This window comes from Salmo trutta, chromosome 4 (assembly GCF_901001165.1).
Source record: "Salmo trutta chromosome 4, fSalTru1.1, whole genome shotgun sequence".
In the NCBI taxonomy this organism is placed as follows: Eukaryota; Metazoa; Chordata; class Actinopteri; order Salmoniformes; family Salmonidae; genus Salmo; species Salmo trutta.
Genome location: NC_042960.1, coordinates 30,873,951 through 30,896,737, shown reverse-complemented (window position 1 = coordinate 30,896,737; position 22,787 = coordinate 30,873,951). Strand labels below are relative to the sequence as shown.

The 22,787-nt window shown below is 43.1% G+C and overlaps 1 protein-coding gene across 5 annotated transcripts in view; it reads left to right on the top strand.

The window, feature by feature from the left end:
• LOC115192219 (KN motif and ankyrin repeat domain-containing protein 4) overlaps positions 1-22,787 on the top strand; it is a 94,968-nt gene that overhangs the window by 62,123 nt on the left and 10,058 nt on the right. For all 5 annotated transcript variants that reach the window (XM_029750470.1, XM_029750467.1, XM_029750468.1 and 2 more), the window contains exons 2-4: positions 3,310-3,379; positions 9,335-12,253; positions 17,091-17,187. In XM_029750470.1, the coding sequence (XP_029606330.1) occupies positions 3,364-3,379; positions 9,335-12,253; positions 17,091-17,187 (3,032 nt within the window). In that variant the 5' untranslated portion in view covers positions 3,310-3,363. The remainder of the gene's footprint in view (positions 1-3,309; positions 3,380-9,334; positions 12,254-17,090; positions 17,188-22,787) is intronic.

The window sequence follows — 22,787 nt, the reverse complement described above, 5'->3', positions numbered from 1 at the left end:
TGTGCACATGCCCAACCCTCTATTTCCTGCTTTAGTTGCAGACGATTCCTAACAACAAGCAACGAGAACGTTCCAATGAGAAATGTTGAGTAAAGACCCCCTGACTTCAGTGTGTGTGTGTGTGTGTGTGTGTGTGTGTGTGTGTGTGTGTGTGTGTGTGTGTGTGTGTACTGTGTGTACGTGTGTGTGTGTGTGTTTTGGGGGTGACCAGCTATGTCCACTTTCTCAGGGTTAAGTCGAGGTAAACACAGATAGTGGACACGTGAGGGAGCTGATCAAAGACGTTCTAGAGCTGTGCACCTCGTACCAACCGGTGAGAAACTCCCAGGTGTTGTTTTTGTTGTCTCGCTCAGCCATTCGTTCTGCTGCCGTTTGCAATCTCTTGCTGTTTGTTTAGGGATATGATGGCGCAGCTGTCCTCTCCCTCATTCTCTCTCACCCACCTCTAGACTCCAGTCTCTTCCCATCTGATTTCCCCATCTCTTCTCTTCCTCTCTGGCGTGTGCTATCGTATTAATGTAATTCAATCTGCGGCGTTGCAAAGGGACTCATAACGACCCATGACGTTCAATTAAGGCTTCGCCCCCCCCCCTGTGGTTTGCGGGATCAGCTGGCATTTATTAAAAGCCTGACAGTAGGAAGTTATTTACTGTATCTGCCGTGGCGATGTAATATCCATCGTTTCCGGCCAGGCGTTATTATAACGCAATGTCGGTCTTCATATCATCGGCCCCAGTCACGCTTCACTCGTTTTAAAACCCGGCGCTTGTAGATTGTAGATCACTCATCTCGTTGAGCGTTATGGAAATAAGTGTGTGGTTTTGACTTTTAACCCACGGAAACAGACGTCAACCTGTCCGGTACTTGTCACCTTGTTAGTCTTATTTACTGTTGTGAGGTGATGGGCCCCCCCCCCCCCACTCTGGCCCAGTTTCCTCTGTGCCAGCCTGTGAGCATATTGAAGTGATGTTCTACGTGTCACCCAGCAGTGATGCGCATTTACGTCACGTCACAGCGAGCTGCTCTCACTTAGCTCAAAGGCCCTCGTTAGAGGGGGGCAACTGTAAAGTGACTTTACTGTCACCATTAAAGCCTCTTAGATTCCTCAAAATAGAGGTTGGTGGAAGTTCAGCTGGAGAGAGAGACTCGCTAAGTATCTTCGTCCAGGTCTGGCCAGCCTCTGTTTCTCATCTTCCCTCGGTTTCTCTTTGTCCGTATTACTCGTTCTCTACCCTTCTACCGCTGTCCTTCCTCTCCCTTTCCTGTCTCTCTCTCTCTTCCCCCCTCTATTTCATTTCTGTCCCTGTGTTTTTAGTAAGGATCTGTGTGTAATTGCCTGTAGGGTCCGAAGCCTCACGCTTTACTCAGCGATTATCAACGGCATTCTTCCGCTCGCAAATGAGCCATTTAGGCCTCAAGGTCAGCGAGCAGAAAGCGTATTGCCCCGCCGTCACATTAAGGATTTGGAGTGTCAGGGACAGGGATGCCCCTGCTCCCATGGCGACACCCCGACATCATCTGAGTGGTAGGGGAGACAACGTCAGTCGAATCCCGTGTTTCAGATGACAGTCGTACAATGTGTCACAACTCACTCCCCGCAAGTCTCTGTCTCACAGCTGAACTGTTGTGGATAGATGGGGATTTGAATTTTTAAATTTTACCTTTATGTAACTAGGCAAGTCAGTTAAGAACAAATTCTTATTTTCAACGATGGCCTAGAAACAGTGGGTTAACCGCCTTGTTCAGGGGCAGAACAACAGATTTGTACCTTGTCAGCTCGGGGATTCAAACGTGCAACCTTTACGGTTACTAGCCCAACGCTCTGACCACTAGGCTACCCTGCCGTCCCCAGAGTATATCACAGGAATACACTACAGCACACAGGCACCGCGCTGGACGGCAAGGCCATCAATTGAAATGACAGCCAAATCCACACGGGAACCTGATCAGGGATAAAGCCATGACTGTACAAGATAGAGACACCGGTGGATAGAAACACATCTGCACTCGATCACACATTGCTTTGTTGTCAGTGTTTGGGGATTATTTATGGAGTGCTCCAGCTGGTTGTTATGGATACATGATCAGGTTCCTGTGTGGATTTGGCTGTCATTTTGATTGATGGCCTTGCCGTCCAACGCGGTGCCCGTTTGCTGTAGTGTATTCCTGTGATATACTCTGATGGTAAACAGCCTACCTCTAATCTAAGCACACAGTCTTTGCCCAGCACCATCGTCCCAGTGTGTACTTCTTACGGATACAGGACATTTGTTGCCGGGCAAAAAGATGCTTCCTCTGTTCTCTCCACAGTCATCAAAGCAGAATGTGCAAAGGGAAGATTGCCACTTGCAATTTGTTCATAGACTTAGGCTTCAAAAGTGTTTGTGAATGATTAAGGGATTTGTGATGGTAGAAAAAGGACTAAGAGATGACAACGAAAGTGCTTTAGGACCTACAGTTTTCCATGATAACACATTTAAAATGACAACGCAATCATAAGGATAGATACAGGTAGCGTCCATGTTTTCCTTTATCTAACAGTAGTTTATATTGCACTGAAATTGATTCCCGCCTGCCGGGTTCAAGTCCACACTCAAACTCTCATTAAATCAATGCTCCCGGCTAGTAACTGCGTCCTCCTAAGTATCAGATATTTTGTAACCAGAACAAATTTGCATGGCAATTGTGTGAATGTGTGCTCATTTGCTAAATTGCTTTGGCATTTATATTTTGCTGTCGAGTTAATGTAGCTATTTAAAATGGGTTCAATATGGAAAGCTCACTTAAGGCTGTGGGAACTTTCTAGCCCTGGCTGTGGGTTATTCGTATTATTGGATATTACATTTCAAATCTTTGCATAAGCCTCTAAAAGTTTTGAAATCTCAGTTGTTTTCCCATCCTTGTTGCCTCACCCAAAGCCCTTGTAAAAAAAACAGGGGCTCCGGTTTCTTGGCAGCTCCAACTGGAACAAACAACACAAAATGGCACCCAGATGGAACATTTTCCTACTTAGTTGGAGGAAACTGTAGCCCCTGTGAGTGTTGTGGTGATTTTATACGGCCACCGAGGATCTCTCCCTCTCTGTTAGACAATAACACAGGGGAGAGGTTGTCATTACCAACAAATAGTTATCACGGGTCACTGGTAGAACACAATGAGAAACAGTCGTTTCACAGGCTATGCTACGTTCTTATGTCTTTCAAACACAAATATGTTTAATACAAAACAGAGGTTGTATTAAAACCAGTTGGCCAGTGTTGATATTCAGTGTTATTTCAGTGGCTCACAGACTTCAATTCTCGTTTCCAGGTTGCCAACTCTGACTAGAGAGAAGTAAGTCCATGACCCTGAACTACTACAGCAATGGACAAGAAAAGTGGTAAGTAAACCCACATAACAATACCAGATTACCATAGAACTCTGTCGTTTTTATTTATCCAGGTAAGTTGACTGAGAACACATTCTCAACCTGGAGAATAGTTACAGGGGAGAGGATGAATGAGCCATTTGGAAGCTGGGGATGATTAGGTGGTCATGATGGTATGAGGGCCAGATTGGGAATTTAGCCAGGACACCAGGGTTAACCCCCCTACTCTACGATAAGTACCGTGGGATCTTCAGTGACCACAAAGAGTCAGAACACCTGTTTAACATCCAAAAGACAGCGCCTTACAAAGGGAAATGTCCCCAATCACCGCCCTAGGGCATTAAGATATTTTTGGGGGACCAGAGGAAAGAGTGCTCCTACTGGCCCTCCAACACCACTCCCAGCAGCATCTGGTCGCCCCTCCAGGGACCAACTAGAACCAACCCTGCTTAGCTTCAGAGTCAAGCCAGCAGTGGGATGCAGGGTGGTGTGCTACTGTAGTGAACTGTAGTATCCCTCGATGGTGTAGTGCTTACTACACGATCGAGGGACACAGCGCAGGACACTTTTGAGACGCAAGCAAGAGCATAGAAAATTCCGACAGCATGGCTTCTAACGAAAACATACCACCACGCCCGCAGCTTGACAAAACTGGCTCCAGAAGTGAACTATGGGAAAACTTTGATTACAGATCAGACGAGAGCCAGCGCACCAAAAAAACTAAGAAAATGTTTGCTGAGGAGTATTTCTGTCTGTATTAAAGCCCTTTTGTGGGGGAAAATAATACTGATTGCCAGGTCCTAGCTCCCCAGTGGGTTGGCTTAGGCCCTGCAAGGCCCACCCATGGCTACACCCCTGACATTCATGTGAAATCCATAGATTAGACTTCTGTTCGGTATATGATTACACAAACCAAAAGTCATGTGAAATGCACTTAACTTGACAGCAATAGTTCACATTTGTCTGGGCTTGCTAGCAGTAGCCACTAGTGCCCGCCAGCAGCAGCCACTAGTGCCCGCCAGCAGCCCTGGGCATCCTGGGAAGTGAATGCACTCTTGGAATCATTGAACGCTGTGTAAATTCTATTGTATTTTTATGGTGTGTAGACTGCAATATAGAAGCTTCAGAAATGAGCTTCAAACTATTAATTTAATACATTAAATGAGTTAGCTGTAATGAATTACAGGTCTAATGTCATTTGACAATATTATGGCCATAGATTAGCAAATTAACCCTGATATGTATCAAAATACATTTTAGAAACAGTTTAGATGTATTTGTACAATTATTTGTACATACTTCCACTATGGTTTTGCGTAAGGAAAATTGGAGGTATTCTGATTTAGTATGGTGTTAAGAAATTGATTATAGAATAGAAGACATTGTATTTGTTCTACCAGTTAACATTGTTCAATGCTTAAAAAAAATAAAACCCGGTGGTTATTCTGTGACTTTAGTTAATACGTTGTTTTTTTTGGCCGTTGTATCGTTTCAGTTTATGAGTATCGTTTCAGTATATGAGTATCGTTTCAGTTTATGAGTATCGTTTTGGTATTGAGTATTATGATCCTAAACCTGGTATTGGTATCCAAGTCAAAAATCTGGTATCGTGACAACACAACATCTTACCGTCCAGAAGCAGTGTATGCTGCCGGCAATACACTCGTATCACCCGTGGATCAGTTCATTCCTAAAACATTGTCCATTCAGGCTGAAAATTAGCCACCATGCTAGAGTCGCTAATTCCTAGGAATGCTAGCCCCGGGGGTTGGGTATCACGTTCAGCCAATCAGGTTGCAGCAGTCTGTTGTTTACCTCTGGCTGAACATGGGGCGCAACATCAGGAAGTTGCATTAGACACTAGTATGGTGGTGGGAAATGGTGTTTCAAAGTAAGCATATTTTGGACAGTAAGATGAAACGACAATATCGCCATCTGCCAGACTTTGGAATAATTATTTTGTATACTGTGTAGAATACTACACACTGTAGTATCCCTCGATCACGTAGTGTTTGTGATCGATTATACTACTAGTTAGCTTTGTCGATCCCGTTTTGATTTGAACTTGCTGTCCTTGGGGAGCTCATTCCGTGGATTTTCTGAGGTTCCCCCTCAATCGTGTGGTGTTGTCACGTTCTGACCAGTAAAGAGGTTATTTGTTATTGTAGTTTGGTCAAGACGTGACTGGGGGTGTTTGTTTAATGTGGTTCGGGGTTTGTTGGGTTATGTTATTATGTAAGAGGGGTGTTTGTTTAGAGTGTTCCTGGGTTTTTGGGCTATGTTCTATGTTAGTATATTTCTATGTTTTTCTAGTATGTCTAGTTCTATGTTTAGTTTATGGGGTTGACCTTCAATTGGAAGCAGCTGCTCCTCGTTGCTTCTAATTGAAGGTCTTATTTAAGAGGGGTGTTTTTTCTATGGGATTTGTGGGTAGTTGTCTCCTGTTTTGTGTCTGTGCACCTGACAGGAATGTTTAGTGTCCTGTGTTGTTTTGTATTCGTGTTTCTTTTGTTTTTCCTTCTTTTAATAAATATAAAGAAGATGAGTATACACGTTCCCGCTGCACCTTGGTCCAATCCTTACAACGCCCGTTACAGGTGTTTACTATAGAATTTTGTAGTATACGGTAGAATACTATACTCCACACTAGTATACCCTTAATTGATTTTGACTATTTAAAAATACCACAAATGTTGATGTAATGCATTTAGACATTTGTGAAGAATAACACAAAAAAAAGTGTACAATTTATTTCCATTGTGGTCCTAGTTCAAACATCAAACCTGTTATACATTTACAGCTAACCCACATGAAAATAATGCAGTATACTATGGTCTAAATACTGTAGTATACCATAGTTATTTTTTGCAGATTTACTGTAGTATACACTAGTGTTTTCGTGCACGTAACTAGTATCACATACCCCAGTTAATGTTTAATGAGGGGAACACCTCAACCAGAACTTAAGGCAGATTCGTAACAGGCCACCTATTGAGTTGAACCAACAGTTCTGAGCAATGCAACAGACAACACCTCAGTGGAAATATATTTATGTTTTTATTACAACTATAACATCGAAACGTTAGACAGGTTCTAGGCCCATTAAAGGGAAGCAGTACAGAGGCAGATATAAAAGAACAAGCAAAGTTCATTAACACTTAGATTGGAGGATTAGGTTGGCGTGTTTGACACATGAGTAACACATTAACAAGAGTACACCAAAATGACTTGGATGCTACTTCCACTAGATAGCCTTCTGAAATAGTGCTTTCACAGAGATTCAGCTGACCAACTTTGACAGATTACCAAAAAGTGACAAGCAATACCGTACTTCTGATGGTAGAAAATAAATAACAGTTACACTGCATTTACATAGACAAAAGATTTTAGAAATACAAATGGACTTTACTTAGACAGTCCCCTTTTGGGAGGGTGCTGCCAATAACTGGCTGGACCTCAAACCAGCAAAGCCTCTCCAAACAAACCCATTGAAAACAAAAGTACATTGTAATGGCTTTACATTTATTTTGTAAAACATTTTTTCACCTTTATTTAACCTGGTAGGCAAGTTGAGAACAAGTTCTCATTTACAATTGCGACCTGGCCAAGATAAAGCAAAGCAGTTCGACAACATACAAAAACACAGAGTTACACATGGAGTAAAACAACATACAATCAATGATGCAGTAGAAAAAAATAAGACTATATACAATGTGAGCAAATGATGTGAGATAAGGGTGGTAAAGGCAAATGAACATACATAATGAACATATTGAATATTGCCACATAAATAAAATAATAAATAAGTGCACTGGTCAAACTCAACACATACCATTCAGAACAATTGACCACATCCCAAACATTTCTTCAAGACAGCATGTCACAAAATGGTTACACACACACACACACACACACACACACACACACACACACACACACAGTGCCTTAATACATTTCCTGCATGTCCTCCCCTAATAAAAGTGCCCAAAACTTTCCCAATATTCTTCAGTTACAAGATTGTAACTGATTGAGGTTTAGAAGAGTGCTATGGTGATGTCCATCTACTGTGGGACTCCAGTTAAAGAGCAGCTGGAGGCAGAGATGTAGTTCAGTCTAGGAGTCGTTATAGATTCAGGTAATGAGATGATACATGGCAGGGAATGATTTACAGTCGTTGACATGAGACTTGTATTGAATTGAGACTCGGTAGGCATTGTATGGAATAAGGTTTATCTAAAAGTAGACCATGGTGCAAATAATAATGGGCAATAACAGCAATGAATATACATAATTCAATTGTCTGTTAATCGTTGACAATATGCAAATGAAATAAGCATATAAACGGGTAACGTTATGCATAAATAGAGCAGCAGTTAACCGGAAAGGGAGTGCAATAGCATGCAGCATGGTAGGATGAAGATATAGCAGGCTAATTTATCAATGTCTACATAGCATGGCAAGCAATATTTTCCCTCCAATACCGCCAGTCAATCAGCACAACAAATTAAATAATTACTATTCGAAACCATTGGTAAAATATTATATTGTCATTCAAAGAATTATAGATTAACATCTCGTGAACGCAACCGCATTGCCAGATTTCAAAATAACTTTACTGGGAAATCACACTTTGCAATAAACGAGGTGCTGTGTTCAGAAAAATAGGCTAGGCGATACAGACTAGGCGCCATGTTGGAGAGATCTAAAATCCAAAATACTATTGTAAATATTCCCTTACCTTTGATTATCTTCATCAGAAGGCACTTTCAGGTATCCCAGGTCCATAACAAATGTAGTTTTGTTCAAAAAAGCTCATAATTTATGTCCAAAAAGCTCTGTGTTGTTCGTGCGTCCTGTAGGCTACTCAAAAAAATGAACGACGCCCGCCGGACTTGTCTTCACCAAAGAGGGAAAAAAATATATTTACGTTCGTTCAAACATGTCAAACGTTGTATAGCATAAATCATTAGGGCCTTTTTCAATCAGAACTTCAATAATATTCAAGGCGGACGATTGCATTCTCTTTTAAAACGTATTGGAACGAGAGTGCCCAAACATGCACTCGCGCGCCATAGCAGTATAGGCCATCCGCTTATGACCAACTTACCAGGCCTCTCGTTCGGTCAGTTTTAACAGTAGAAGACTCAAACCACTTTGTAAAGACTGTTGACATCTAGTGGATGGCGTAGGAAGTGCTAAATGATTAATAAGTCCCTGTGTGTTTCAATGACATAGGCTTAAAAGTAATTCAACACATCAGATATCCACTTCCTGTTAAAATTTGTCTCAGGGTTTTGACTGCCATATGAGTTCTGTTATACTTACAGACACCATTCAAACAGTTTTAGAAAATTCAGTGTTTTCTATCCAAATCTATTAATAATATGCATATCCTAGCTTCTGAGTATGTGTAGAAGGCAGTTAAAAATGGGCACCAAGGGGACCAAGGTCCCATGTAAGCTCAGTTGGTAGAGCATGGTGCTTACAACGGCAGGGTTGTGGGTTTGATTCCCATGGGGGACAAGTAAGAAAATGCCCTCACTACTGTAAGTCACTCTCCATAAGAGAGTCTACTGAAAATGAATGAATAGACCGTTTCAGTTTTATTTCAAGAAACTGGAAAACATATCAAACAAGTATTTTTATATTCCACAAGTATTATCAGATGAACTGTTTTGTACGGATAATTATCAGACTCAAGTTACAAATGCTGGTAAACACGCAAATGCATTTAGTTAGCATTTTTTCACAAAAGTAGTTCACTGGGCTTTCACGAGTCCTGTATTAGTAGACCAATATAGATGTCTTCAGCGCAAGCCCCCCCAAAAAAATCTGCATCCCCAAAAAATCGCAGCCCCCTCCGGGATGAGCTACATGTTTTGCCCAAGGCCGGACAGTACTGTACAGCATGTCCCTGAATGCATAGGGATGACTGTGAATACTAAAAACTCTCTCTTCATGTTGCAGCAAATGGCTACCCTAGATCCGGAGGAGAGAGTGGAGGTGAGGGTCAGAGGAAGCAGCTGCCCTACTCCGTAGAGACCCCCTACGGCTTCCACCTGGACCTTGATTTCCTCAAGTATGTGGACGATATCGAGAAAGGCAACACCATCAAGAGGGTGCACATCCAGCGCAAGGCCAGGGGCCCTCCTAAGTTCAGCACCCTGCCCAGGAACTTCAGCCTGCTTGGGCATGGAGCCAGGCCGGCCCCTAAGGACACCTGGTCCTCCACCTCCACCCTAGGGCCCAAGCCCCGGGGCAGAATCACTGATGTCCAACAGATCTTGGATTTTAGACCCAGTGATGGAGGTAGTGGCACATCGGGGGGTCATAGCCAGAACAGCAGGGTGCAGGGGAGTAGCTTTGCCTCTGCCAGGCCCAGGGAGGAGGCAGGTGCTGGGCCTTGGGTGTTAGGCGAACAGCCCCTGGGGAGGCCAAACCTCCTTCGGACGTCCAGCATGCCAGTCACCATCCCGCACAGGAAGGCCTCTGAGTCTGGGGACGAAAGAACGGAGAGCGGCTCATCTGAGAACGTGGTCCGCGCTGTTCCCCAGGACCGGTCGGGGCTGCACCAGCAGATCACCGCAGCCCTGAAGAGGGTCAGAGAGCTGGAGGACATGGTGAGGACCATCCCAGAGCTTAAGTCCCAGATCTGCTCACTGAGGGTGGAGAGAGAGCAGCTAATCCTCAGGCTGCAGGTCCAAACCAAGCCCCAGCCTCCGGCCCACCCACAAAGTGCCTCACCCTCCCTAGCCCTAAGCACTGATCCTGGGCCAGCCTCTCAGCCGCCGGGGGCTGAAGTAGCAGTGGATCCCGGGAGAGCAGAGAGCACCGTGTCAGAGACAGAAATGCAACAGGAATCCTTAAAGAGTACCGCACAAGAAGAAGAACCAGATAAGCTTTTAACAGCACAGGAACCAGAGAGACAAGCACAGACAGCAGAGGGACCAGATAGACAAACAGTATTTGTGAATCCATTAGTGCACACAGAGGAAAGGCAAACAGAGCAACCGGAGAACGTTGCAACACCGAAAGCACCAGAACCTTTAGACAGCAGAGTGTTTGCGCAAGTCACAGAGGGAGTCCGTGTCAGTGGTGAGGAGGACCTTCTCAGTGTCGAACAGCTCCAGGTTAAGCTAGCAGCGCTAGAGGCTAAGCTAAGTCAGGCTAGCGAAAACCTGGAGAGAACGAACAGTCTCCTGAAACGACAGGTAGAGGAAAACAGGGTGAAGGAGGAGAGAATATTGCAGCTGAGCGTGGGAGGGACAGGAGGAGCGGAGGAGGTGTCCAGGGAGAGACAGACAAGTAGGAGGACCAGTGTGGACCAGCAGACCGAGACAGAGAGAGTGGGAAGTGCGAGCCGGGAGACAGAGACGGAGAGGGCGTACATGGCGGAGCAGGGCACCGATACCGAAAGGATGGTCGTTTGTTTAACCGGAGAGGGGGCTGGTGGTGTGGAACAGGGGACGGAGACGGAGCGGCTTGACACTCAAAACCGGGGGACGGAGACAGAGATGGTAGTCGTATGTCCAGTCAGACCGCGGGCTAACAGTGTGGGTCGGGGAACAGAGACAGAGAGAGTGGATACAGTGGACCAGGTGACAGAGACACCGCCTGGAGACAGCTTGGACCAGGTGACGGGGACAGAGACGCATACAGTAGTCAGTGTAGATCAGACAACAGCGACAGCGCCTGTACGTCCAGTGAGACCAGCGAGACGTAGGGCTAACAGTGTGGACCGGGGAACAGAGACACAGACAGTGGATGCCGTGAACCAGGTGACAGTGACAGAGACACAGACGGGAGTCCGTGTAGACCAGGTGACAGAGACACAAACGCAGACAGCACCTGTACGTCCAGTGAGACCAGCGAGACATAGGGCTAACAGTGTGGACAGGGGGACAGAGACAGACAGAGTGGGTACAGTTGACCAGGTGACAGAGACAGTGGTAGCACAGAGTGCATATCAGCAGACAGAGACAGAGGGAGACAGAGTCGAGACTAGCTATAACCCACATAGAGAAATAGAGATTGAGAGTGCGGCCATAGTAAGTGCGGCCATAGAAAGTGCGGTCACAGAAATTGTGGAAGCAGAGCGTGTAGTCTCACGCAGTGGGGTTAAAGAGGGCGAGATCGCTGAGAGTGCGGTACGTTTTGTGGTTATAGAAAGTGTGGGCAAAGAGAATGGGGTCACAGCGAATGTAGTCCCAGAGAACGTGGTCACAGAGAATGTAGTCACAGGAAGTATGGTAAAGAGACAAGTAGTGGTAGTAGAGGAGACTGTCGTTGAACAAATTACATTGACTGAAAGCGTTGTTACACAGAGTACGACCACAGAGAGTACAGTCATAGAGAGTGCAGTCACAGAGAATTTGGCAACTGACTGTGAGGTTGTAAAGACAACAGTTACAGAGAGTACGGTCACAGAAAGTGCGGTCATAGAATCTCTAGCCCCAGAGAGCCCAGAAGTAGCACCCACTCCCTCTTCCAGCCAGACCCAGATGGGTCAGAAGGAGTCGGAGCAGACCCAGTTACAGGACTCTCGTCGGGGGTCCAACCCAGTGTTGGCCCAGGTCCCTCGCCAGGGGTCTAACCCAGCCCTGGGCCAGGTGGTGACGCGCCTCACAGGGCTGATCAATGAGCAGTGGGCCCAGCTAGGTAGCAGCCAGGACAAGCCAGACAAGCAGGAGACCACCAGCCCGAGTGCCCAGAAGCCTGCAGAAGGACAGGGTATGCCCGCTGCAGGGAAGCCTTTAGCGGGGAAGGCAACGGGGAAGTCAGGTCTGTCTAAGATGAGCTCCATCCAGAGCCAGTTGGTCAGCTCCCTCAGTGCCCTGTCTGCCTTCTACTCCCCTGGACAGAAGGCAGCTGCCAGCAAACAACAAGGTAGGTCAATGTTTTTGTACAGTATCAATGTAGCTAACATAGTAAGTACATATGTGTTCCAGGCTGGAATCAAATCCGCTGTACATATATGTCCCACTTTCATCTCAGACTGGGCCTAAGTAAGCATTTCGCTGTTAGTCTACGCCGGTTGTTTACGAAGCATGTGACAAATGAAATTTGATTTGATGATATTCTGACGTTCCCCAGTCACATGCTGATACACTTTCAAACCCTCTTTTCCAACATGCTCAGGCGTTGTTTACCATGAGATCACGCATCTGGCCCAGGTCCGATAGCTTTATCTCCATGATACTGAGCTGTCTCCTGTCTTGGCACAAAGAGCCCATGGCCTGTCTCTGTCTACAGTGTGTCAGATCACAGGAATCCTTCATTGACTCTGATAGGCCAGGGGCCTCCATGTGTTTGGGATGGCTATTGATTGTGATGGCTATTGATTGTGATGGCTATTGATTGTGAGGGCAATTGATTGTGAGGGCAATTGATTGTGATGGCTATTGATTGTGATGGCTATTGATTGTGATGGCTATTGATTGTGAGGGCAATTGATTGTGAGGGCTATTGATTGTGATGGCTATTGATTGTGATGGCTATTGATTGTGAGGGCTATTGCTTGTTATGGCTATTGATTGTGATGGCTATTGATTGTGAGGGCTATTGATTGTGAGGGCTATTGATTGTGAGGGCTATTGATTGTGAGGGCTATTGATTGTGATGGCTTTTGATTGTGAGGGCAATTGATTGTGAGGGCTATTGATTGTGATGGCTATTGACTGTGAGGGCAATTGATTGTGAGGGCAAAATTACGTTGTTGGATGTCCTCCAAGAACAGATCAAATATGCGGTTTCTTCCCCCTCTCACCTCTCTTCTTCTCCTTGTTGTGTTTTGGCCCCAGAAGCTAGAGCACACATACCGTAGCTCATGTGAATGTCAGTCGGGAGAGCATACACAACAGCGTGACCTTTGATTGTGACCCCCCCACCCCCCCCACGCTCCCCGCGCTGTGCCTTCAGCTATTGATTGTTCTGGAGAGCGTCATTGACATTTGAGAAAAGGTCTGGCTTAAATTGGCAGTCAAAGACAAGTACACTGAATTTAGACTACCAAACAGATCCAGATCAACTCTATTATCCCACCAGGGCAAAATTCATTTTGTCATGTGCTTAAAAAGACGGTACATAAAACATGAAAACACAGAGAAGACACAATATAATTCATTCAAAGTGCTATATAGCTACACGTTTAAAGTGAAAGTGCAATTTGCGGTTTCCTCGAGGGACCAACAGACTATCTATTAAACAGCCTAATGGCTGTTGGAATAAATGAGTCCCCATATCTATCTGTTTTGATTTTATTTTGAAGAAGCCTCTTTCTCCTTGTCCGGCTGCTGCTGTAACTGAGTTTTGAGTGACGGGGATGAGTACGGACCTGTAAAATGCTTTCTAGGAGGATGGCTTTTGTGTACGGGTTGGTGGCTGATTCTTGATTTATACCAAATATCTTTCCCGACGTCTTGATTAAGCAGCGAAGCTTGACTTGGTCTTGCATTCACATGTTTCCAAACACACATATCAGACCAAAGGACAGGACACTCTGCTTATTTACTTATTACCATCTCTTCAAAATAAGTTACTAAATATAGTCCGGTTTGTATTCTCTATGAAAAGTGCTTTTAAAACCTGTTGAGGATCTTATCCCGATCTTATCTCGGTATTGGGATTCATTGTCATGTGACCATGGCGGGGAATTCAAAACTGCAAGAGTAATCATTTCAAAAAATCAAATAATCAACTATTTTCCTCCATTTGAAAGATATATCTCCTAAATCTAACCACGCTGTCCGATTTTCAGAGGCATTACGGAGAATGCATAAAGTTAGGTTATGTGAGGAGAGTACATTGACAATAGCTGCGTGTAATGTTTAGCCAATTCAAAGAAGGGCATCAACAGACAGAAAACTAGCTAGAATTATGCACTTACCTTTGACAATCTGCATCAGATGACACTCATAGGACATTATGTTATACAATACATGCATTTTTAGTTCCATCAAGTTCATATTTATATCCAAAAACAGCATTTACAGTCGCGGTGAAATTCAGAATTTTTTTCGGCTCGAATGCACCCAGTGAATCCAGCATTACAAATCACGGAATTACTATTCGAAAACATTGGTAAATTATAATATTGTCATTCAAAGAATAATATATTATCATCTCGTAATTGCTACCGAATGGCCAGATCTCAAAATAACTTTACTGGGAAATCACATTTTGCATAAACTGGGTACTATGCTAACAACAATAAGCTATATGCTAAGCTAAGCTATACCGTTAGCATTAGCATCATCTAATATCGATAATAACATTCTAAATATCCCCTTACCTTTGATTATCTCCATCAGAAGGCGCTGCCAGAGATCCCAGGTCCAGAACAAATGTGGTTTCTTTTGACAAAGTTCATAATTTATGTCCAAATAGTTAGCGTTCAGTAGGCTCCCACAAAATGAGGTGGGCAGTGTAAAGTCACGTCGAAAAGCTAAAGAAAACCTAGTAAATAATCTATTTACGTTTGTTTAAACATGTCAAACGTTGTTTAGCACTAATCTTTTGTTCCATTTTTAACGTGAAACATCAGTAAACATCAGTAATATTTTCACACAACCTATCAAGTGTCTAGAATAAACGATAATGACAAAGGCACTCTTCTCAGATTCATGCGCAGGCGCAAAAAATGAAGTGATGACGTGTCAACTTGTAAGCTTTCTAATTCGGTCTGTATTCATGACAGATGCTTCCAACAACTTTCTAAAGATCGTTGACATCTAGTGGAAGCAGTAGGAGTTGCGAACTGAATCCTTTCTCACTGTGGTATCTTTAAAACAATGACACTAAATAGTACAGTCACAAAATTCTCATTTTTTTTAATCTATTTTTCACAGGTTTTTGCCTGCAATATGAGTTTTGTTATACTTACAGACACCATTCAAACTGTTTTAGAAAATTCAGAGTGTTTTCTATCCGAATGTGTTAATAATATGCATATCCTAGCTTCTGAGTTGGTGTAGGAGGCAGTTAAAAATGGGCACATATTTCTTTCAAAATTCTCAATACTGCCCCCGTGGCCCGTAGAGGATGATGTGTAATGTAATGTAGTGAGCTTTGAAAATATTTATGTATGTACATTGTAAAAAAATTTTTTTAATCATTCATATGTTTATGACAGTAGTTTGATAAACTGAAGAAAATATATATTTTCATCAAGTTTTTGACATTTTAATGTTTATTCGTTTTTTTTTTAGAATATTATTGTTGGACCAAAATATCAACAAATCGGAAAATTGAATAGGTAGATGCAAACATGCCATTTCAACAAACACTACCCTGTAAGGTACGTCCATTGTACATTTAGATATTGGTGGATCAAATCCCCGAGCTGACAAGGTAAAAATCTGTTGTTCTGTCCCTGAACAAGGCAGTTAACTCACTATTCCCCGGTAGGCCATCATTGTAAATAAGAATTTGTCCTTGACTGGCTTGCCTAGTAAAAATAAAGATTACATTTAAAGAAAAATTCTCTATACCAAGTCCCTTATATGCATGAGCCTCTAGTCATGTCTAGATGGTATACATCTTATGTCAAAAGTTTAACATGTTTGCATTTTAGCCAACTCTAACCCTTTTCCTAACCTTAACCTAATTCTCTTGCTATGTTAATTATCCTAACCTGCTGTGTAAATTCCTCAGAACCTGCTACAAAAAGTAAATTCTGACATAAGCTGTAAACCATCTAGTCAAAACCCATGCCTCTCCGCCATCCCACTTCTGACACCAATGTAACGAATTATATAATAATTAGGTGGGTGCTAACATTCGTCTTATTTCACTGGAAATGTGTTTTTTGCATTTTGGCACATCCCACTCACCCACTCACTCATATCCCACAGCAACCTTTCTGTTACTGACCCAACACTCTTAACCACTAGGGTACCTGCCACCATTCAGGTGGTAATCCCAACCAGGACTGGAACCTGTGTCCAGCGACTGTTAAGCCAACACCTTAGCCATTACACCAAGTGGTCTGTACCTCTTTGCAAGGTTGTTCAGTGTTGGGTTAAGGTCACTACAATATTAATTGCAACTCTCTATTGTCACACGCTCTTATGTGAGCCTTTATAAAGACTTCAGAACTGGCAGCGGACATGCTCATACTTTAATTAACATAACCATAGGCCACTTAAACCCTCCCACTCACAGGTGGTCAAAAATAACTAACTGAAAGCCATGCCTCCAATGATTGTACCATTATATTCAAAATATTATACTAGATTATCTGCACATGTACCCTAAAAGGTACCATAAGAAATCATATGTGCACCTACATTATGTGTATTTTGATCGTTTTGTACCCAGGGAACAATACTGTACCCTAACCGTACCCTTTTTTACCGAGTAGTGACTGTAGCAGGTAGTGACTGTAGCAGGTGTTATAATGTCATGTTGTTATTCTCCTTGATGCTGTTAGAATCTTCTTGTTTGACCCAGCAGAAAGTGCACATCTGTTTCAGATTTATATAGAGTAGGTGATTAGTGCATCCATATGGTGTGTGTGTGTGTGTGTGTGTGTGTGTGTGTGTGTGTGTGTGTGTGTGTGTGTGTGTACAAGAGACCCTGTACGTGCTGAAGATGGAAAGCACACACTACCCTATTTCCCAGAGGCCTGACATCTCTCTCTCTCTCTCTCTCTCTCTCTCTCTCTCTCTCTCGATCTTTCTCTCTCTCTCGATCTTTCTCTGCCTCGCTCTCTCTTGTTCTCTAGGTCTGAAATCCATCATGAAGAAGAACGATGCTGCTGACAAGCAGGGGAACAGAGGAGGAACCAAGAAGAACCTAAAGTTTGTGGGAGTCAATGGAGGGTAAAGATCGTACAGTGCTGTATGTAGGTGTACCCTATATACATGTACTGTTAGTTGCAAACTATTTCTTTACTATACTGTATACATTATGCATTACAGAACTATATTTAGCATATGTTGCCTAATGCATATTGTTTATGCTATAGTATGTATAGCATAATGAATTCGGCATACAATACCATACAGTTCTGTAGTATTTATGTTGACTAAAGCAATTGTACACAAGAGGGCGTGCTAAACGACTTTTTTAGCACGTCCTGTGTTGCGGTTGTAAGCACGAGGCGGAGCTGAGCACAACCTTGAGTGTACAATTGCTTTACCGATTAAATAAATAACGCTAGTTTGATTAAATGTATTCATAGGCTACTATTTCATCCCTCCACAAAAATATAGTTCCGACGCAAATCTATGGTTGCAGGCCAAGCCAGCTGGTCGATTGGCGTCGTTATCATTCAAACCTACTGGTCGCTCATTCAATTTGCATCATTGCTATGGGCAGGCACTGCTGGTGCTGCCGACAGTGATAGCGCTGTATGCCGTGCTGAATTCAGCGCATCAATAATCATGCTCATCAAGCAGAAACACCAACACTTGTAGCCTACTGCCGGACCATTTTACAGAACGGGGAATTATTGTAATCATAAAACTGACACGATTTATTTATTTCCATCAACCACTAGTTGTTGTAAACATTAATGTGCCCTAAGCTGTTCATTGTGCGGCCTTTGAAGTATGCATCTAATGGGGCCAAGTCAGCCGTTTAGCCGGGAGGTTCTTGAAGTCGGACCCTGTCAGGATGTTGTTCCATCTTTTCCTGCTGTCCAGGGAAGGGGTCCAGTAGGCTAGCTCTTCAGGGAGCTCTCCACTCTATGCCCGCTGATTGTCATTATCTCTCTGGCTTTCAGAGAGAAGCTTCTGATGGACGAGGTTTGTGTATTTTTGTGCGCCGACAGAGAGAGAGAGAGAGAGAGAGAGAGAGAGAGAGAGAGAGAGAGAGAGCTCAGTAACTTTGGATGCAACAAGATTTGAGAAGCGTAATGTAGTGTCTTAGCTCAAATATCAAAATATGTAGACTATTTATTTCCACAACAAACCTTGCACAGTCGGCGCAGCATGGAACCGTGTGTTAACTCCGACTGGCTCCCGACTGTACCACACACCACAGAGACCACCCGCTGGAGATGCAGGTAGAAGGCTGGGGTGTCTTGCAGGAGCTTGCTAATATACACTGAGTGTACATTAAGAACATCTTCTCTTTCCATGACATAGACTGACCAGGTGAATTCAGGTGAAAGCTATGATCCCACACTTGTAAATCCACTTCAATCAGTGTAGCTGAAGGGGAGGAGACTGATTAAAGAAGGATTTTTAAGGCTTGAGACAATTAAGACATGGATTTTATATGTACGTTTTTTGTATTTTTTTGTACGTTTCAAAGGGTGAATAGGACAAGACAAAAGATTTAAGTGACTTTGAACGGAGTATGGTAGTAGGTGCCAGGCGCACTTTGTGACAAGAACTATAACGCTGCTGGGTTTTTCACGTTCAACAGTTTCCTGTGTGTATCAAGAATGGTCCCCCACCCAAAGGACATCCAGCCAGCTTGACACAACTGTGGGAAGCATTGGAGTCAACATGGGCCAGCATCCTTTTGGAATGCTTTCGACACCTTGTAGAGTCCATGCCCTGACAAATCGAAGCTGTTCTGAGGGAAGTGGTGAACTCCTAGCTGAGAAACGGTCAACTCCATTCTCTTATAGAGGCAGAGTTGAGTTTTGATAAATGGTCACATGATTTTCTAGCAACAACATTGAGTCACCTTCAATCAATACTAATCAATTCTGAAAACGCTTACCTGTAACTATGTTTGTTCTGTACATCCGCGGTCCTTCCACGGGGTGCCGAAATTCATACTTTTAATTCAAACTTTTATTGAATACAACCACCAACTTTTTCCTCATTTGTACGTAAACTACGATTCAGTTGGCACACGTGCATTCACGCTGAGTTGAGCAACACAAATTTGAAAAAGGTTGGTTGTATTTGTTAAACGTTTGCATTAAAAGTATGAATTTCAGCACCCGCGGAAGGACCACGGTTGTACAGGACAAACATAGGTACAGGTAATCAATCACAATGCTTGTTTTGACCAACCCATTGCAGAAATTTACACACAGAACACTACAGATGCCATATCTTAATTTTAGCCAGTTTCACACAGCTGGAAAATGTATTGTTATGTTGTTTTAATGGACATTTTCTGTAAGGTAGCCTTGCAGTTAGAGAGGCGAGCCAGAAACCTTGAGCAAGGCACTTAACTGTGTAACGACTGTCGGGAGAGAGAGTAGACCAAGGCGCAGCGGAGTTAGTGTTCATCATAGTTATTTAATTAACGTAAGAACACGATACAAAAAAACAGAAAACCAACAGCCAAAACAGTCCTGTCAGGTGCGAAACAAAACAGAAACAATTACCCACAAAACCCCAACGGAAAAACAGGCACTTATGTGTGACTCCCAATCAGCAACAACCAACAACAGCTGTGCCTGATTGGAAGCCACACGGCCAAAATCAATCAAACAGACAACATAGAAAATGAGCATAGAACGCCCACCCAATGTAACACCCTGGCCTAACCAAAATAAAGAACAAAAAACCCCTCTCTATGGCCAGGGCGTTACAAACTGATTCAGAGGGGTTGGGTTAAATGTGGAAGACATATTTCAGTTACATTCAGTTGGACAACTGACTAGGTATCCCCCTTTCCCTTTTAACCCCCCACAACAACAGCTCCCCGGGCGCCCATTGTGGCAGCCCCCCGCACCCATCCAAAAAAACTGTATGTGTATATGTGTGTGTCTTTCAGATGGGTGGGTTAAACGCGGAAGTAATATTTCGATTGGACCTTGTGTGCAATTGACCAATAAAGTTATTTTAATCTTAATCTTAATTTTCATTAGGGCAAATCAAGACTGAAATGTTCAAGAGAAAATTACAACCGTTATATGCCTTTTTAAACCTTGAATACACTACAAGTTTGCATTTCCTGCTGGGCAGGAAAATTCCTGCTATGGTATGATCAAATTAAGATACGCATCTGTATTTCTTCACACTCCTCACACAGCCTGTGGTGTTCTGGCCTTCTGCTCAACCTTTCTCTGTTTGTCTATCTGCTCCATCTTTCATCCTGTCTTTCCCATAGACACATTGCCCTCACTCTGACACTGTGTGGGTGTGTGTGCATGCTTGTGTGTGTATGTGTGTGATGCTCTCTGATTCAGCTGTGTCCTGCTTGTCAAAGACCTCTCTCCTGTCTGTGTGATTAGAACAGGCTGGCCTAGCATTAGTGCTATAGTTAGTATAAGTAAAGGACTTAGCATTAGTTCTATAGTTAGTATATGTAAAGGACTTAGCATTAGTGCTATAGTTAGTATAAGTAAAGGACTTAGCATTAGTTCTATAGTTAGTATATGTAAAGGACTTAGCATTAGTGCTAGAGTTAGTATAAGTAAAGGACTTAGCATTAATGCTATAGTTAGTATAAGTAAAGGACTTAGCATTAGTTCTACAGTTAGTATAAGTAAAGGACTTAGCATTAGTGCTATAGTTAGTATAAGTAAAGGACTTAGCATTAGTGCTATAGTTAGTATAAGTAAAGGACTTAGCATTAATGCTATAGTTAGTGTAAGTAAAGGACTTAGCATTAGTGCTAGAGTTAGTATATGTAAAGGACTTAGCCAGTACTGCTTCCTCCTGATTCAGCTCACACCAAGGCTCAAACCCAGCACCTCTGCCTTGCTAGCACATGTGACCACCCTCCTGTAGCTTCTTACCAGTCACTGCCACGCAAAAAGCTAGCTATTTGGTGGCACAAATGGGGACACTTCAGGCTGAGGAGTAAGTTTCACACATTCCCATGTGCTACAAATACACTACCTGCTGACTGGCCCTCCCACCAGCACACACATAATTACTATAGCCTGGCCATAACACATTGCTGGGCCTGACAGCAGACAGCAGCCCGCCCCTCTCATCAAAACTATAACAGACAACACAGTCAGGCTGGATCTACTGATGTACTGATTCTTTGATTTCTTACCTGATGAGGGTCATTCAGATAACAGCACCAAGGGAGACTCTTATCATGATGCAACAAACTATAATAATTGTGGAAGCTGATCAAAATTAACATTTCTGAAGATGTTTTTTTATTGATTTTTTATTTTTTAGGGGGTGGAACATCTTTAATATTGCAAATAGATTGTGGATTCTATCAATGTAATTGTCTGCATGATTTCCAATCCCCCATATATATTTTTTATAAATACAGTTGAAGTCGGAAGTTTACATGCACTTAGGTTGGAGTCAATTAAACTCGTTTTTCAACCACTCCACAAATTTCTTGTTAACAAACTATAGTTTTGGCAAGTCGGTTAGGACATCTACTTTGTGCATGACACAAGTAATTTTCCCAACAATTGTTTACAGACAGATTATTTCACTTATAATTCACTGTATCACAATTCCAGTGGGTCAGAAGTTTACTTACATTAAGTTGACTGTGCCTTTAAACAGCTTGGAAAATTCCAGAAAAGGATGTCATGGCTTTAGAAGCTTCTGACAGGCTAATTGACATCATTTGAGTCAATTGGAGGTGTACCTGTGGATGTATTTCAAGGCCTACCTTAAAACTCAGTGCCTCTTTGCTTGACATCAGGGGATAATCAAAAGAAATCAGCCAAGACCTCAGAAGAAATTGTAGACCTCCACAAGTCTGGTTCATCATTGGGAGCAATTTCCAAACACCTGAAGGTACCACGTGCATCTGTACAAACAATAGTACGCAAGTATAAACACCATGGGACCACGCAGCCGTCATACCGCTCAGGAAGGAGACGCGTTCTGTCTCCTAGAGGTGAATGTACTTTTGTACGAAAAGTGCAAATCAATCCCAGAACCACAGCAAAGGACCTTGTGAAGATGCTGGAGGAAACAGGTACAAAAGTATCTATATCCACAGTAAAACGAGTCCTATATCGACATAACCTGAAAAGCCAATCAGCAAGGAAGAAGCCACTGCTCCAAAACCGCCATAAAAAAAGCCAGACTACGGTTTGCTGCAGATGGGGGACAAAGACCTTACTTTTTGGAGAAATGTCCTCTGGTCTGCTGAAACAAAAATAGAACTGTTTGGCCATAATGACCATCATTATGTTTGGAGGAAAAAGGGGGAGGCTTGGAAGCTGAAGAAACCATCCCAACCGTGAAGCACGGGGGTGGCAGCATCATGTTGTGGGGGTGCTTCACAAAATAGATGGCATCATGAGGTGGGAAAATGATGTGGAAATGGAAATATTGAAGCAACATCTCAAGACATCAGTCAGGAAGTTAAAGCTTGGTCGCAAATGGGTCTTCCAAATGGACAATGACCCCAAACATTCTTCCAAAGTTGTGGCAAAATGGCTTAAGGACAACAAAGTCAAGGTATTGGAGGGGCCATCACAAAGCCCTGACCTCAATCCTATAGAAAATGCGTGGGCACAGTCAACTTAGTGTATGTAAACTTATGACACACTGGAATTGTGATTACAATGAATTAT